This window comes from Oncorhynchus gorbuscha, linkage group LG10, assembly GCF_021184085.1.
Source record: "Oncorhynchus gorbuscha isolate QuinsamMale2020 ecotype Even-year linkage group LG10, OgorEven_v1.0, whole genome shotgun sequence".
NCBI classification, from domain to species: Eukaryota; Metazoa; Chordata; class Actinopteri; order Salmoniformes; family Salmonidae; genus Oncorhynchus; species Oncorhynchus gorbuscha.
Genome location: NC_060182.1, coordinates 27,557,764 through 27,575,687, shown reverse-complemented (window position 1 = coordinate 27,575,687; position 17,924 = coordinate 27,557,764). Strand labels below are relative to the sequence as shown.

Genomic DNA, 17,924 nt, shown 5'->3' with positions numbered 1-17,924 from the left:
GTTACACAGTGTTCTCTTGGAGTTTAAGCATGAGTTTGTTCAAATATAAATGTTCATGATTTTACACTTACCTGGGATGTTTTGGGTTGACAGTAGTAGCTTGGCAGACTAGTGCAAAACAGCATTGGTATCAATTGTGGCTCACATCAGAAACAATGTTAATACACCTTACAGATACCTCAGTTGTCCAACTTCTATTGTAACCACATCACTCCCTACGAACATACACTGTGATATAAGGAATTATTTCTCATGGTTGCTGAAATATAAACTTTCAGACTGCTTTAATAAGTGCTCCACAAAGCTGGGAGACATCCTATTTGCAACATTCAAAAAACTTAAATGTTCTTAAAACGATGTAGTGTAGAAGCGTAAGTGAAGCGTAAAAGTAAAGATGTATTCAATGGATATTGTTCTGATATCTATCTGTGCCCCTGTGAAAAAGCTGTCACTATTGATCACAGTTGACAGCAGTAAAGCATAGTCGAGTAGAAATGCATAAAACATACACACTGATATTGTTTGATGGATTCTAAAGTACATAAAGTAATCATTTCCTTTTCATTTTGTGTTATGAAAAACAAAAATAAAGAGAATGAACAGGGATTAATAAAATAATCACTTAAATCAATTCCTTTCATCTTTATGCGCAACTTAATATTTTGAATACTCAGTTAAGTTGTCCCCTCTGTTCATGGTAGTGTCCAAATGAATAACTTAATTCAAGACATCTCTACATGAAGAGAAGAACCAAAACCATGAGTACTACTTTTCATTTGTGACTTTGTTTTAATAGCAGATGTACTATATTGTTACCTTTTTGTGTTTTGAAGTTGTTGTATGTGTTTATAAATTTATTTCTATAGTTATATTTCTTTTTTTCTTTTTCAAGACATACACAACACATGTAAACACAGAAAAGGAAAAGAAGGACATGACCAGAAGGAGTATATAAAAACAGAAATACAAGGAGACAAATACAGCAGTTAAGCAAACAAACAATACATACAAACATACATCATACATACATACATGGATAGATAAAGCTAATCAATGAAGCGTCATTAACTGGAATATAATAATTGTAGTAGTAATTGCAGTAGTAATAACAACAGTAATAATTTGGACAATAATATTTTTAAAAAGCCGAATGAATTAACCCCATTCCACTTTCCATTGAGTCTTTCATCATTTCAATCAAAAGGAAAATAATCAATTCCAGTTCATTTTTGTCTCTACTACACCAATCACTCCTCTATTGCGTGCCTAGATATACATTTCAAAAGTGTCTTTATCAGAGTCTGGTGGGGTTAGCATCGTTGGACTGTGGAGCTTTTTGAGAGGATTTGAGAGTGCTTTGAAGCAGAGAGTGCAGGCTAAAAGCAGTGGCTGTGGGGGGAAAGGTCGGGCAATGAAACAATCCATAAAACCATTGGTCTATACAATGTCATTTCCAGGTAATACTTTCTCTTTCCGTGTCCAGTTCATCTTCATTCCCTCTTTGTTGGGTTACATCCATGTCCATCAATTTCATTGGTGTTTCCTCTCCCTTCTTATCAACCATGTGCCCAGATCGTAGTTATAAACAGGTCTCCACGTTGTGCAATGGGCTGGCGGGGCGGCAGAGAGAAGCAGCTGGTAGTCTTGCATCTTTTGGGGTCAGATGATCTCCATTCTCAGCAGCAGCAGTGGCGTTGTTGTTGCAGTTGAGTGTAACTGGGAGGCTCTGCTGGCGGTAGGGGGCAGGGCGGGAGGCAGAGCGGTGGCGAGAGGGTGGCTGAGGGGGCTTGGCAAGGGGAGGAGCTTGACGAAGAGCCAGGCGAACGTTGTTGCAGTCTGAGCGCTCTGATTCTTCGGTTTCAATGTCTGTCTCGTCAATCAAGGGGATGTTGTGGACCGAGTCATTGATGAGAAATTCCGGGTGTGCCATGAAGTCGTGGATGGAGTTCTTGGATTCCGGCTTCTCAATGCCATCATAAAGTGGACTACGGAATGCTTTCACCACTTGGATCTATGTTGAGTTTGGTACAATAATGGTCATACAAGGGGGAAAATGCGGAACGGAAAAGGGAATAGATGGGACAAACAAGTGGAGAGAGATTTAGTATTTAAAAAGCGTCACAGTGGCACATTTATCTGACTAAACTTACCTGAAAAAGTTGTTATGAAAAGATACAACTTTTGATTCTTCTGAAAATTCCACTTAATGTTAGTTAAATTCTTAGCCAAAAGTGTTATTGTTGTAGGTTTGCCTGGGTGTGGGCAGGTGTGCTTCTCTCTGTCCATTGAGGTAATTCCTAGATATTATTTTTGTCCATTTAGGGCAAAACTCGGTCCCTCCCCCCAGGACCCTCCCCCCAGGACCGAGTTTGGGAAACCCTGATTTATGGAACCCCTTTTGTTCAGGAGCATGCCCAGAGGCAACATTTCTGTACAGTCTCTTTAAAGACAATCAATTACCTATGAATTGAAATGCCTCACTGACCGGATTAAGCCTACTGTATTTGTACAATATGTACATGTCCGTCTGGGAATCCTCTGTAACTTTAAAGCAATTTAGGGGAAGTAAAACAAATGAAAAGGTAACTTAAATAATGAAAGATTAAAGTTGCTGTTGTCAGTTCAATATAAGACATTTTAAATGTATCAAATACTCATTGATGGATGTACAACATTGTCTGACACACTCACACACACGCGCGCACGCGCACACACACATATAGAAACCTTTTTGTACAGAGCTATAAAACGTACATACGGGACAGGTGAAACAACTAGAACACAGAGCATGGGATTGAGACCAGTTTGCAAACCAAACAACCACTGACATGCTGACAGGCAGATCATGTGAGAGCCTCATTTACTGCCATGCTGTAAAAAAACACATTCAATGTGGTCGTGCATGAGATTGTCTTGATGCAGAAGAAAATGCTTATGGGTGCATTTGGATGAGCTACTGTATCTACTGACTGTTGCAATGTCCAATGAGCCATAATGCTACTTGCAACCAGTAAATCGAAGGGGAAAATCATCCTCAATATAGACCAGCCACAGTAATAACAGTGTATGTGAATTAATCAGTTCAACTTTTTAAAATAATTATTGTAAGGGAATTGTAACTTTCTATTGAATATCTTGAACATGTACTTTGTAAGTTGTTTTGGGTATATCTCAAGTCGGGTGTTTTAGATTTAAGAACATTTATACAGTCAACCAGATCAGTACAAACATTTCAATATAGTAGACAATGGTTATATTTCATAAGGCACAATAGTCACCACACTGGAATTGCAAGTGTTGTACAACAAACCATTACCTCCAATGTCAGAACAAATGTATCAAAACCTTTCCTCATAGTCACATAATAAGCATGTGAAACATGTATGATATACCACCAGTTTTTCTGTGTCCAGCCACAACTTACACTCTTAGAAAAAAAATCGCTATCTAGAACCTGAAAGGGTTCTTCGGCTGTCCTCATAGGAGAACCCTTTGAATAACCCATTTTGGTTCCAGGTAGAACCCTTTTAGTTCCAAGTAGAACCCTTTCCACGAAGGGCTCTACAAGGAACCCAAAAGAGTTTGACCTGGAACCAAAAAGGGTTCTCCTATGGGGACAGCCAAAGAACTCTTTTGGAACCCTTGTTTCTAAGAGTGTACCCCTGTCCCTGTACAAAAATAATAACAAATGACGGGTTATTCATCCACTCAAAGTCAGGACCCATTGACACAGAACTCAACATAGGTCTTAATTAAAGGCATTATGGTGAAGTTGACTTTAATATTGTTAAGGAGGAAAACATAAATAAGGTGTTCCTGCAATTGCTATGACTGGTCCTAAATTGTAAAGAGATGTGGATATTGTGAAGTATAATCAAATCATATTAATACATTCATTCCCACGGAGAATTTGATGTAGAGCAAATAAGTATGTGAACATGAATGCAATCATATTATGTTGCGATGGACACTTCGGGCTGAATCCTAACATGATACACTACATGACCAAAAGTATGTGGACACCTGCTCGTCGAACATCTCATTCCAAAATCATGGGCATTAATATGGAGTTGACGCCCCTTTGCTACTATAACAGCCTCCCCTCTTCTGGGAAAGCTTTCCATTAGATGTTGGAACATTGCTGCAGTGTCTTGTTTCCATTCAGCCAGAAGAGCATCAGTGAGGTCGGGCACTGATGTTGGGCGATTAAGTCTGGCTTGCAGTCCAATTCATTCCAAAGGTGTTCGATGGGGTTGAGGTTAAGGCTCTGTGCAGGCCAGTCAAGTTCTTCCACACCGATCTCAACAAACTATTTCTGTATGGACCTTGCTTTGGGCATGGGGGCATTGTCATGCTGAAACAGGAAAGAGCCTTCCCCAAACTGTTGCCACAAAGTTGAAACCACAGAATCATCTAGAATGTCACTGTATGCTTTAGTGTAAAGATTTCCCTTCACTAGAACTAAGGGGCCTGAACCATGAAAAACAGCCCAGACCATTGTTTCTCCTCCAACAAACTTTACAGCTGGTACTATGCATTGGGGCGGGTAGCATTCTCCTAGCATACGCCAAACACAAATTAGTCCATCGGACTGACAGATGGCGAAGGCGTGATTCATCACTCCAGAGAATGTGTTTCTAGTGCTCCAGAGTCCAATGGCGGCAAGCTTTATACCACTACAGCCGACGCTTGGCATTGTGCATGATGATCTTAGGCTTGCATGCGGCTGCTCGGCCATGGAAACCCATTTTATGAAGCTCCCGATGAACAGTTCTTGTGCTGAATTTGCTTCCAGAGGAAGTTTGGAACTCGGTACTGACTATTTCAACCAAGGACAGACAATTTGTATGCGCTACGCGATTCAGCACTTGGCGGTGACGTTCTGTGAGTTTGCGTGGCCTACAATTTCGCTGAGCCGTTGTTGCTCCTAGACATTTCCACTTCACAATAACAGCACTTACAGGTGACCGGGGCAGCTCCAGCAGGGCATAAATGGGATGAACTGACTTGCTGGAAAAGTGGCATCCTATGACGGTGCTACTTTGAAAGTCACTGAGCTCTTCATTAAGGCCATTCTATTGCCAATGTTTGTCTATGGAAATTTCATGGCTGTGTGCTTACTGTTATACACATGTCAGCAACGGGTGTGGCTAAGAATGGTCATATCCACTAATTTGAAGGGGTGTCCACATATTGTTGTATATATAGTGTGCATGCAAGTAACCCTTGTTTAAATCATACGCTGATTTAAAAAGAGGGATTCGCGCGAAAGTCAGAGTTATGGATGAGCATTAGGAATTCTGTGTGCTCAGTGTACTGTACTTCAGCATGCACAAACAATAATATTTGTTTGTTTATTCCCCCAGCAAGCATAGCCATAAAAAAAACATTTCTTCAGCAAGCACATCCAAAAAGGCCAACTTTTGTAGCAAGCACAACCAAAAAAATACCCATTCTACCTCTGAAAATGACCACAAAGATCTTGGACAAGAAGCGACATGACCCAATAACCATGTTGTGAAGAGGGAGTGAGGCAACACAGAGACAATGTTAAGGTTGACTTGTGCTAATTCTTTTTCTCTCCTAAGAGCTGTTTGTTTCCATTAAGTAAATGATTTATAAAAACACATCATTCTTAGGTAACCTCTGAATGAATGTCCCCTTGCGGAAGTTGTAAACTTTCGAGTATAGGTCCCACAATGGTCAATACCAAACAGCTGTTGAAAATGAAATATTATTCAAGTCAATGTATTCACTTGGTTTCTTTGAAATGGGCCACCTAACTTTGAGAAGAAAATGATAATGCCTGTTTTTTTGCGGTGGAGGTTGAATCCCATGGAAGCTCCAGACGTATTGAATGACACTAGACAAAGGAAGAGAGGATGTTGGAGGGGAGGACAGACGGGTATTAATGATAGTCAAGGTTGTGCTCAATTAATTTCCACTCGATCAATTCAGGGAACAAAGAGGAAATTAAATTCATGAATTGGTAAAACAATTCTTAGTGAAGATAATGGACCATCCATCAATGTACATCAATGTACATTCCATTCCTGAATTGAATTCAGTTGAAATGATCCCAACCCTGACACAAAATTTAGGATTTTCTTCACGAGTCCTTTTTCTAAACCAAGACATTTAGCTAGTGATCAGATTCATTTGAGTGTGATTCATAGTCTTCATAAAGCCATGAGAAACATAGGACAGGTGACTGTGATTCATAGTCTTCACGAAGCCATGAGAAACTTAGGACAGGTGAGTGTGATTCATAGTCTTCATAAAGCCATGAGAAACGTAGGACAGGAGGAAGTGATTCATAGTCTTCATAAAGCCATGAGAAACCTAGGACAGGTGGGTGTGATTCATAGTCTTCATAAAGCCATGAGAAACTTAGGACAGGTAGGTGTGAATAATAGTCTTCATAAAGCCATGAGAAACTTAGGACAGGTGAGTGTGATTCATAGTCTTCATAAAGCCATGAGAAACCTAGGACAGGTGGGTGTGATTCATAGTCTTCATAAAACCATGAGAAACTTAGGACAGGTAGGTGTGAATAATAGTCTTCATAAAGCCATGAGAAACTTAGGACAGGTGAGTGTGATTCATAGTCTTCATAAAGCCATGAGAAACTTAGGACAGGTGTATGTGATTCATAGTCTTCATAAAGCCATGAGAAACATAGGACAGGTGAGTGTGATTCATAGTCTTCATAAAGCCATGAGAAACATAGGACAGGTGAGTGTGATTCATAGTCTTCATAAAGCCATGAGAAACTTAGGACAGGTGAGTGTGATTCATAGTCTTCATAAAGCCATGAGAAACATAGGACAGGTGAGTGTGATTCATAGTCTTCACGAAGCCATGAGAAACTTAGGACAGGTGAGTGTGATTCATAGTCTTCATAAAGCCATGAGAAACTTAGGACAGGAGGAAGTGATTCATAGTCTTCATAAAGCCATGAGAAACCTAGGACAGGTGAGTGTGATTCATAGTCTTCATAAAGCCATGAGAAACTTAGGACAGGTGTATGTGATTCATAGTCTTCATAAAGCCATGAGAAACTTAGGACAGGTGTGTGTGATTCATAGTCTTCATGAAGCCATGAGAAACTTAGGACAGGTGAGTGTGATTCATAGTCTTCATAAAGCCATGAGAAACTTAGGACAGGTGAGTGTGATTCATAGTTTTCATAAAGCCATGAGAAATTTAGGACAGGGGTCGAAACATAGAAACAGAAACATAGGACAAGGAAAAACAGACATTGTGGTAATAAACATATCGGTCAGACTCCTAATTTGGGAAGTGTGTTTGGAGTGTTGCACACATATGGATCTCAAGTTAGGATTCAGCCCATAGAGAGCTACCTATGATCCCTGAACTGACAACCACACTGTCTGGAAAGTAAAGAACATTAAGGGGAAATGATAAGTACCTATAAAGCTGAAGAGCAAAATAATAAGTAAAAGACCTTGCTTGGATCAACGCAAATTCCTTCTATAGTTAGAGTTAGAAATTAGAGTTCCTACATTCAGATGTCTACTAATCGTCCTTATAGACAAGGTAATCTGGAGCTGTTTATACATGAGACGAATAAATAAAGAAGTCCTTAATGGAAATGAGGAAAAATGCACAACACTTGAGGGACTGTTTTTTTTATGTGGGTTGGTTGGATGAATGCATGGATATTGCATTATACCAATTACACCACATACATCCAAATTAACCTCCTTCAAAGTCAACAGATCAAAGGAAAGAAAAACATCCAGATCACACATTTTACACCCAAATACAATCTAGTCTGATGTGTAATCCTGTCTCTTGCATGGTTTACACCTAGTGCTAACATGTGGGTTTTGTGACCTGATCAATAGGATCCAATCACTATCTGATCAATGTTTGTCGTGTCTATACTTGGTGTAAAATGTGTCTCTTATCCATCAACTGTGTCCACAATTTGACCAGATTTCCCGGTTCCTCCCTGTATGCTAATTATTTGACAAACATTATTTCACAATAATATGAATTAATGTATTTTTTAAGATGATTACTGATGCTATAAGTCAATGGTGCTAGCGGTCAATGATTTTAGTGGCCGATATAATGATGATTTAAATGGTTTGACCATCCAGATCTGTTTACACATGATTGATACCAGATACAATGGTCTTTGACTACCACCAGAGGTGGTCAGGAAGATCTAATCACAATCAAATCACAATTAGTCTTTTAATCATCTACACCTGACAAAAAAACACACAAAAAAGTAGGCATATGTTAGGAAATAGAAAGGAAATAAAAACGTCTTCCTTCATGAGATGCAGAACCTACAACAAGAGAGAACAAAAGAAAGCAAGTAAAATGAGGGTAGTTATTTGTACAAAGCAACACTGCAGATCCTTATTTGGCAGTCTGATCGAACCTAGGGACAGAGAAATTGTTTTATTGGTAAGGTGACCAAAAACGGATATCTCAGAAATGTCACTGTTGCAGGTTATACTCGAAGGTTTACAACTTTCCAGAAGCGCACACACTGGAAAATAAATGTAACTATTTTTCTTTTGTGTGTCCCTTTTTACTTTGGCTTGTCATCTCAGAAATTGGCTGCGTCATTGTAATGCTCTGAATAAAATGTCGATCTCATTGAAAATGAGGAGCAGACAGACAGTCTTCTCTGGGCAGTTTGAAACACAATTGATCACAGACTGTTTCAAGCCAAACAAAGCAGCAAGATAAAGAAATAGATTACGGCCAGGATTAAATCAGATTAAGGGTAACCCGTGTTAGCCGACAAACGCATGGCTCTTGTTCAGGCGGTGTTGGAGGTATAACTGGGGTATGAGCTGTCAAATTAGTGATGGTCATTGTCAAAAACCACCCCTTCTTTCCCTACCATATTAGTAGTTCAAAATGGAGATTTCACGTGTCGACTATATCAATGATAAAAAGAATGACACTCAAATGTAAAATCATTCAAAGAAATTCATAGCCTACGTTCGTTCTCCTTATTTGTGCATTAGAAAAGCATAAATTAGAAAACATTCAGGACTATAAAATATTCACACAAAAAATAGAACAAAAAAAATAATTATATTCTTTATGCATTCATTAAATACTGCTGGCCAGCTAATGATCATGTTTGAAGAAGTGAAGTAGTCTATACTGAATTACGAAGACAAACGAGTATGCAGCCTGACACTCGAACAAGAGTCATGCGGTTGTCGGCTAGCACGGTTCTGATTGAATCCTGGACTAAGATCATGAGGTAGTAGTGAAAAGGATGTAAAGAAATATTCAATTAACAACTAATACAACAACAAAAAGTCAAATGAAAAGGTCAGTGGGTCAGGCGCCTCAGTGTTGGCTCCCCCACTCCCCAACACACAAACACGCACATAGATAAACACACGTATCTTTGATGCTTAATTGTATTTGTGGGCAGGCAAAGGTGCATTTCAACATGCTCATTTTGATGATGGTGAGTGGACTGTTTTTTGTTGTGTGCCGTTAATGGATGGCAGAAACTCACTCCCAGGCGCACCAGTTGCATTGGCAGTGGAGAGAACTACGTGAGTGGGAGTAGAAATATTGGTTACGTCATGGAGTTGGCTGAGAACTGAGGAGCGACGTCGCGCAGCACCCTGAAAGGAACCACTTCTCTTGAAGGTACTCACTACCTCCATCTGTTGGAGAAGAGAGAGAGGATATTAAAGAGAGGACATGACAGTCGTGCAGTAACTCATGTCAGTTGGTAGGGGGCCTTGTGATGCATATCGGAGGGAACCAGCACACAGAATGAATCACGTTTGAAGGGATGGTATAGTGGAACTTGTAGTTTTGTAGAGGTCATGTTCCACTATGGAGGTATCAAAAGCATGTATTAGATACAAAAAGGCATTTTAATAGACAAACCTAATCCAATTTAGACCTCTGTTTTTAATCAATGATGTTGCCCTCAAAATATGGACCGGTAATTGTTTTCTATGTCTCATCTAGATGTTGGTGTGTGTACAAGAAAGGCAACAATTACAACACTTGTAAAATATTTCATATACTTGTTTTTAGGATTGATTAACAATGAACAAGGGTACATAAAAAATAATGACAGAATCTGTAATAATAGCAATGACATGAGGAAGGAGAAAAAAAGTATTTTAGTGAGAAATCTGAACATGCAATGGAATCAAAATGACTCATAGGTTTACAACAATATACATAACTATGTTTGTCCTGTCCATAAATACAGTGCCTTCAGTAAGTATTCACACCCCTTGAAACTTTGTAACACAACACATCCTGTCGTGTTACAAAGTGGGATTAAAATGAATTTGATTGTAATGTTTTGTCTTCAATCTACACAACATACTCTGTAATGTTAAAAGAGGAAGAAAAATGTGAACATTTATACAAAATAAAATACTGAGTCAAGACATGTTAGAAACAACTTTGGCAGCAATTACAGCTGTGAGTCTTTTTGGGTAAGTCTTCAAGAGCATTGCACACCGGGATTGTACAATATTTGCCCATTATTCTTTTCCAAATTCTTCAAGCTATCTTAAGTTGGCTGTTGATAATTGCTAGACAGACATTTTAAGTCTGGCCAAAGATTTTCAAGCTGATTTAAGTCAAAACTGTAACTTGGCCACTCAACATTCAATGCCATCTTGGTTAGCAAGTCTCTTGGTTAGATTTGGCCTTGTGATTTAGGTTATTGTCCTGTTGAAAGGTGAATTTGTCTCCCAGTGTCCATTGTGTCCATTGGAAAGCAGACTGAACCAGGTTTTCCTGTAGGACTTTGCCTGTGCTTAGCTGTTAGATATTTTTATTTTCAGGACTAAAAGTTGATTTCTTTGCCACATTTACTTAAGTGTCTTGTTGCAAACATGATGCATGTTATGGAATATTTTTGATTCTATACAGGCTTCCTTCTTTTCCCTCTATCAATTAGGTTAATATTGTGGCGTAACTACAATGTTGTTGATCCATCCTCAGTTTTCTCATATCACAACCATTAAACTCTGTAAGTGTTTTTAAATCACCACTGGCCTTATGGTGAAATTCCTGAGCGGTTTTCTTCCTCTCCTGCAACTGGAAGGAAGGTTAGGAAGGATGCCTGTATCTTTGTAGTGACTGGGTGCCCTTCTTTGCAGGGCATTGTAAAACCTCCCTAATGTGGTTGAATCTGTTCTTGAAAAATCATTACTTGATTGAGGGACCTTACAGATAATTGTACAGTATGTGTGGGTTACAGAGCTGGGGGTAGTCATAAAAAATCATGTTAACCACTATTATTGAACATAATTGAGTCCATGCAACTTATGTGATTTGTTACTGTTGCTGTTACTGTTACTGTTGTTACAATGTTACTGTTGAATTTATTTAGGCTTCCACAACAAAGGGGTTGAATACTTATTGACTCAAGATATTTCAGCTTTTCATTTTTAATTCATACAAAAATATATATAAAACCAAAATTCCACTTTGACTTTATGTGTGTAGGGCAGATACACAAAATTCCACTTTGACTTTATGTGTGTAGGGCAGATACACAAAATTCCACTTTGACTTTATGTGTGTAGGGCAGATACACAAAATTCCACTTTGACTTTGTGTGTAGGGCAGATACACAAAATTCCACTTTGACTTTATGTGTGTAGGGCAGATACACAAAATTCAAGCTGTAACACAACAAAACGTAGAACAAGTAAAGGGGTGTGAATATTTTCTGAAGGATCTGTATAGGAAAAGGTTTTTGGTTTCTGACAGAATGATCCAAACCCATTGTATTTTATATATGATTTCATAAAATATAGCTTTTTTGAATGAGAATATTACGTGCATGTTTTACTCTGTTCACATCACTGTGTTCATATCATATAAAAAAACAAGGAATTAATTGTGGTGAAATGAATTAAGGCATCAAAAGGTGAATAAAGAGAGACACAAATCAACAGAGATGAGTCGAGCAAGCAAAAAAGCCTCCTCTTCATAGGACAGTACAGTACATACTACAGTACATACTACAGTACAGTACATACTACAGTACAGTACATACTACAGTACAGAACATACAGCCCTTGTTGGAGAAAGACAAGGGACAGGGAATTGTGGAGCCCAATGCACTGTACCTGAGTTTGAATGCGATTGAGGCCCCTGAACCAGAGGATCTGCCCTCGACGCAGCTCCCTCTCGGCATGGTCAATCTCTTGCTCATCATCTGCCATGTCATCATCAATCATCTCCTCCTTACCGAGCGCATGACCAGCCTCCTTCAGACAGGGCAGGCGGCTGGTGGGTACCGTGGTGATGAGCTGTTTGGGCCAGGGCCAGTGTTAGTTGACAAGGAGAAGAACACAACTTGTAAAACAAAGGGTTTCGGTCTGGTGGGTCTTACATGCTGACCAAACGTCTGCGTACGCCATCGTGCGCATGTTGATTTTGTCCACCCACACCTGACATGATCAGGACACGCAGGTTGAAATGTCAAAACGAACTCTGAACCAACTATATAATTAGAGACAGGTTGAAAAGCATTAAACATTTATGGCAATTTAGCTAGCTAGCTTGCTTTTGCTAGCTAATTTGTCCTGGGATATAAACATTGGGTTGTTATTTTACCTGAAATGCACAAGGTCCTCTACTCCAACAATTAATCTATAGATGAAAGGGTAAACCGAGTTCATTTCTAGTAATCTCTCCTCCTTCAGGCTTCTTCTTATTCTTTGGACACTATATGGCGGTTGGCAACCAAATTTAAGGTGCATTACCACTACCAACTGGACTGGAGTGGGAACCTCAGTTTGTCTTTCAAACACCCACATGGGTATAGGCTCCTAAAAACCAATTAGGAGACGGGAGAGGCAGGACTTGCGTGTCCTGATCACGTCTGGTGTAGGTGGACAAAATCAACATGCGTGCAGTCTGGTCAGCATGTTAGGCAGTCCTTCTTGTGTAAAAGCCAACTAAAGACTAGGTTATGGATATGTGGGTTTGTCTGTGTCAAAGACCTTAATTAGTTCTTGACACAAAACCACTGTAGAACCACAGTTTGGGTAACACATTTACACATGAACTCCAGCATAAGTACCTGTCCCCACAGCAGCTCTCCTACTCCCACAAGCAGACACCACAGCCACTGCTCCACATTGAGCGGTGTGCAGCTGAAAGGTTTCCCCCCAAACTGCACAATCACAAACTGTACAGAACAAGACACAGGATGAGAGAGATTTGATCCCAAAAAGTGGTTGCCATTGGTTAGCACAACATATCCTGTGCGACAATAATTAAGTAGTAATGATTATTAGGTACAGTATATGACATGGTTGAATAACATTACTAGTGTTGCTATAATGTAAAGCAAGGATGGGCAACTGGCGGCTAGTGGGCCGCATGCTCACCTTTTGAAAGCCCTCGGAACTCATGCGGGGTCTGAATTTACTGTTGCGAGTTAGAATAGCAGAGGGTTATGGATGTGGGCACGTAGACCTGTGAGCAACTACAGCCCCTCGTGAGGAGTTCAGATTTGTTGTGGTCCTCACCCCCATCAAAGTTGCCCATCCCTGAACGTATAAGAAGGAAACGCTTATGGTCCTCTTACCTGCATTAAAAAAGTCCCCAGCACAATACTGCAGAAAATAGGGTTGTGGAATATGCCGTCAAAAACGTTCCTTTCACCGTGGATCTTACGGGCATTGATCTCGTTGAACAGTTGCATGAGCACAAAGGTGTTGAAAATGATCGTGTAGTGCTCGGAGGGGGGAGAGTGCAGAGGGGCGTTGCGTCCACTATCAATGTTGAAAATCTTCTCTCCTGAGATGGAGAGGAACACAAAAAAGATAAGTGGACAATAGAGTCACATGTAGTTAAAGATATACTTCCTACTTCCAAGCAAATGTATACTAAATGATCATGTAAAATGCTACAAGCTAAATAGAGCACTACAGTTCCATGACTGCTTTTCCTCAATGTTTTTGTCCCTCACTATTGCTTTTTCTTACACCCTCCCTTCCTCTTCCCCCACCTCCAGCCTCCGTCCCTCCTCCCATCTCCAGCCTCCGTCCCTCCTCCTATATCCAGCCTCCGTCCCTCCTCCCATCTCCAGCCTCCGTCCCTCCTCCCATCTCCCTCCGTCCCTAGCCTCCAGCCTCCCCCTACTCCCATCTCCAGCCTCCAGTCCTCCTCCCATCTCCAGCCTCTGTCCCTCCTCCCATCTCCAGCCTCCAGCTTCCTCCTCCCATCTCCAGTCTCTGTCCCTCCTCCCATCTCCAGTCTCTGTCCCTCCTCCCATCTCCAGCCTCTGTCCCTCCCCCATCTCCAGCCTCCGTCCCTCCCATCTCCAGCCTCCGTCCCTCCTCCCATCTCCAGCCTCCGTCCCTACTCCCATCTCCAGCCTCCAGCCTCCGTCCCTCCTCCCATCTCCAGTCTCCGTCCCTCCTCCCATCTCCAGCCTCAGTCCCTACTCCCATCTCCAGCCTCCAGCCTCCGTCCCTCCTCACATCTCCAGTCTCCGTCTCTCCTCCCATCTCCAGTCTCCGTCCCTCCTCCCATCTCCAGCCTCTGTCCCTCCCCCATCTCCAGCCTCCATCCCTCCCCCATCTCCAGCCTCCGTCCCTCCCATCTCCAGTCTCTGTCCCTCCTCCCATCTCCAGTCTCCGTCCCTCCTCCCATCTCCAGTCTCCGTCCCTCCTCCCATCTCCAGTCTCTGTCTCTCCTCCCATTTCCAGCCTCTGTCCCTCCTCCCATCTCCAGCCTCCGTCTCTCCTCCCATCTCCAGCCTCCATCCCTCCTCCCATCTCCAGCCTCCATCCCTCCTCCCATCTCCAGTCTCCATCCCTCCTCCCATCTCCAGCCTCTATCCCTCCTCCCATTACCAGTCTCCATCCCTCCTCCCATCTCCAGTCTCCATCCCTCCTCCCATCTCCAGCCTCTATCCCTCCTCCCATCTCCCTAGTCTCTGTCCCTCCTCCCATCTCCAGTCTCTGTCCCTCCTCCCATTTCTGGTCTCCTGTTCCTCCTCCCATCTCCAGCCTCCGTCCCTCCTCCTATCTCCAGCCTCCGTCCCTCCTCCCATCTCCAGCCTCCGTCCCTCCTCCTATCTCCAGCCTCCATCCCTCCTCCCATCTCCAGCCTCCGTCCCTACTCCCATCTCCAGCCTCCAGCCTCCGTCCCTCCTCCCATCTCCAGTCTCCGTCCCTCCTCCCATCTCCAGTCTCTGTCCCTCCTCCCATCTCCAGCCTCCAGCCTCCGTCCCTCCTCCCATCTCCAGTCTCTGTCCCTCCTCCCATCTCCAGTCTCTGTCCCTCCTCCCATCTCCAGCCTCTGTCCCTCCCCCATCTCCAGCCTCCGTCCCTCCTCCCATCTCCAGCCTCCGTCCCTCCTCCCATCTCCAGCCTCCGTCCCTACTCCCATCTCCAGCCTCCAGCCTCCGTCCCTCCTCCCATCTCCAGTCTCCGTCCCTCCTCCCATCTCCAGCCTTAGTCCCTACTCCCATCTCCATCCTCCAGCCTCCGTCCCTCCTCACATCTCCAGTCTCCGTCTCTCCTCCCATCTCCAGTCTCCGTCCCTCCTCCCATCTCCAGCCTCTGTCCCTCCCCCATCTCCAGCCTCCGTCCATCCCCCATCTCCAGCCTCCGTCCCTCCCATCTCCAGTCTCTGTCCCTCCTCCCATCTCCAGTCTCCGTCCCTCCTCCCATCTCCAGTCTCTGTCTCTCCTCCCATCTCCAGCCTCTGTCCCTCCTCCCATCTCCAGCCTCCGTCTGCCTCCATCCCTCCTCCCATCTCCAGCCTCCATCCCTCCTCCCATCTCCAGCCTCCATCCCTCCTCCCATCTCCAGCCTCCCCTCCTCCCATCCCTCCTCCCATCTCCAGTCTCCATCCCTCCTCCCATCTCCAGCCTCTATCCCTCCTCCCATCTCCCAGTCTCTGTCCCTCCCTCCCCCATCTCCAGTCTCTGTCCCTCCTCCCATTTCTGGTCTCCTGTTCCTCCTCCCATCTCCAGCCTCCGTCCCTCCTCCTATCTCCAGCCTCCGTCCCTCCTCCCATCTCCAGCCTCCGTCCCTCCTCCTATCTCCAGCCTCCGTCCCTCCTCCCATCTCCAGCCTCCGTCCCTACTCCCATCTCCAGCCTCCAGCCTCCGTCCCTCCTCCCATCTCCAGTCTCCGTCCCTCCTCCCATCTCCAGTCTCCGTCCCTCCTCCCATCTCCAGCCTCCGTCCCTCCTCCCATCTCCAGCCTCCGTCCCTCCCATCTCCAGTCTCTGTCCCTCCTCCCATCTCCAGTCTCTGTCCCTCCTCCCATCTCCAGTCTCCATCCCTCCTCCCATCTCCAGTCTCCATCCCTCCTCCCATCTCCAGCCTCCATCCCCCCTCCCATCCCCAGTCTCCGTCCCTCCTCCCATCTCCAGGCTCCGTTTCTCCTCCCATTTCCAGCCTCTGTCCCTCCTCCCATCTCCAGCCTCCGTCTCTCCTCCCATCTCCAGCCTCCATCCCTCCTCCCATCTCCAGCCTCCATCCCTCCTCCCATCTCCAGTCTCCATCCCTCCTCCCATCTCCAGCCTCTATCCCTCCTCCCATCTCCAGTCTCTGTCCCTCCTCCCATCTCCAGTGTCTGTCCCTCCTCCCATTTCTGGTCTCCTGTCCCTCCTCCCATCTCCAGTCTCCATCCCTCCTCCCATCTCCAGTCTCCATCCCTCCGCCCATCTCCGGTCTCTGTCCCTCCTCCCATCTCCAGTCCCTGTCCCTCCTCCCATCTCCAGTCTCCATCCCTCCTCTCATCTCCAGTCTCTGTTCCTCCTCCAGTCTCCGTCTCTCCTCCCATCTCAAGTCTCCGTCCCTTCTCCCATCTCCAGACTCCGTCTCTCCTCCCATCTCCAGCCTCCATCCCATCTCCCATCTCCAGCCTCCATCCCTCCTCCCATCTCCAGTCTCCATCCCTCCTCCCATCTCCAGCCTCTATCCCTCCTCCCATCTCCAGTCTCTGTCCCTCCTCCCATCTCCAGTGTCTGTCCCTCCTCCCATTTCTGGTCTCCTGTCCCTCCTCCCATCTCCAGTCTCCATCCCTCCTCCCATCTCCAGTCTCCATCCCTCCGCCCATCTCCGGTCTCTGTCCCTCCTCCCATCTCCAGTCCCTGTCCCTCCTCCCATCTCCAGTCTCCGTCCCTCCTCTCATCTCCAGTCTCCGTTCCTCCTCCAGTCTCCGTCTCTCCTCCCATCTCAAGTCTCCGTCCCTTCTCCCATCTCCAGCCTCTGTCCTTCCTCCCATCTCCAGTCTCCGTCCCTCCCATCTCCAGTCTCTGTCCCTCCTCCCATCTCCAGTCTCTGTCCCTCCTCCCATCTCCAGTCTCCATCCCTCCTCCCATCTCCAATCTCCATCCCTCCGCCCATCTCCAGTCTCCGTCCCTCCTCCCATCTCCAGTCTCCGTCCTTCCTCTCATCTCCAGTCTCCGTCCTTCCTCTCATCTCCAGTCTCCGTTCCTCCTCCAGTCTCTATCCCTCCTCCCATCTCCAGTCTCCGTCCCTCCTCCCATCTCCAGTCTCCGTCCTTCCTCTCATCTCCAGTCTCCGTTCCTCCTCCAGTCCCCATCCCTCCTCCCATCTCCAGTCTCCGTCCCTCCTCTCAGCTCCAGTCTCCGTTCCTCCTCCAGTCTCCGTCCCTCCTCCCATCTCCAGCCTCTGTCTCTCCTCCCATCTCTAGTCTTACCCATCCTCCCATCTCCAGTCTCCATCCCTCCTCCCATCTCATCCCTCCTCCCATCTCCAGCCTCCATACCTCCTCCCATCTCCATCCTCCATCCCTCCTCCCATCTCCAGTGTCATCCCTCCTCCCATCTCCAGTCTCATCCCTTCTCCCATCTCCAGTCTCCATCCCTCCTCCCATCTCCACCTGTAGGCCCCTACCCTCCCCCTAGTCTCCAGTCTCCCACCTCCTCCT

General features: G+C 44.6%; 1 protein-coding gene across 8 annotated transcripts in view; it reads right to left on the bottom strand.

The window, feature by feature from the left end:
* Positions 1-766: 766 nt before the first annotated feature.
* Positions 767-17,924, bottom strand: part of LOC124045801 (plasma membrane calcium-transporting ATPase 3-like) — a 39,079-nt gene continuing 21,921 nt past the window's right edge. For 3 of the 8 annotated variants that reach the window (XM_046365435.1, XM_046365437.1, XM_046365436.1), the window contains 5 exons: positions 13,595-13,806; positions 13,085-13,192; positions 12,126-12,308; positions 9,594-9,680; positions 767-2,011 (listed from right to left, as the gene is read on the bottom strand). In XM_046365435.1, coding sequence (XP_046221391.1) covers positions 1,580-2,011; positions 9,594-9,680; positions 12,126-12,308; positions 13,085-13,192; positions 13,595-13,806 — 1,022 coding nt within the window. In that variant the 3' untranslated portion in view covers positions 767-1,579. Of the gene's footprint in view, positions 2,012-9,526; positions 9,681-12,125; positions 12,309-13,084; positions 13,193-13,594; positions 13,807-17,924 lie in introns of all 8 variants that reach the window. The other 5 variants (XM_046365440.1, XM_046365442.1, XM_046365438.1 and 2 more) reach the window with 3 other exon arrangements.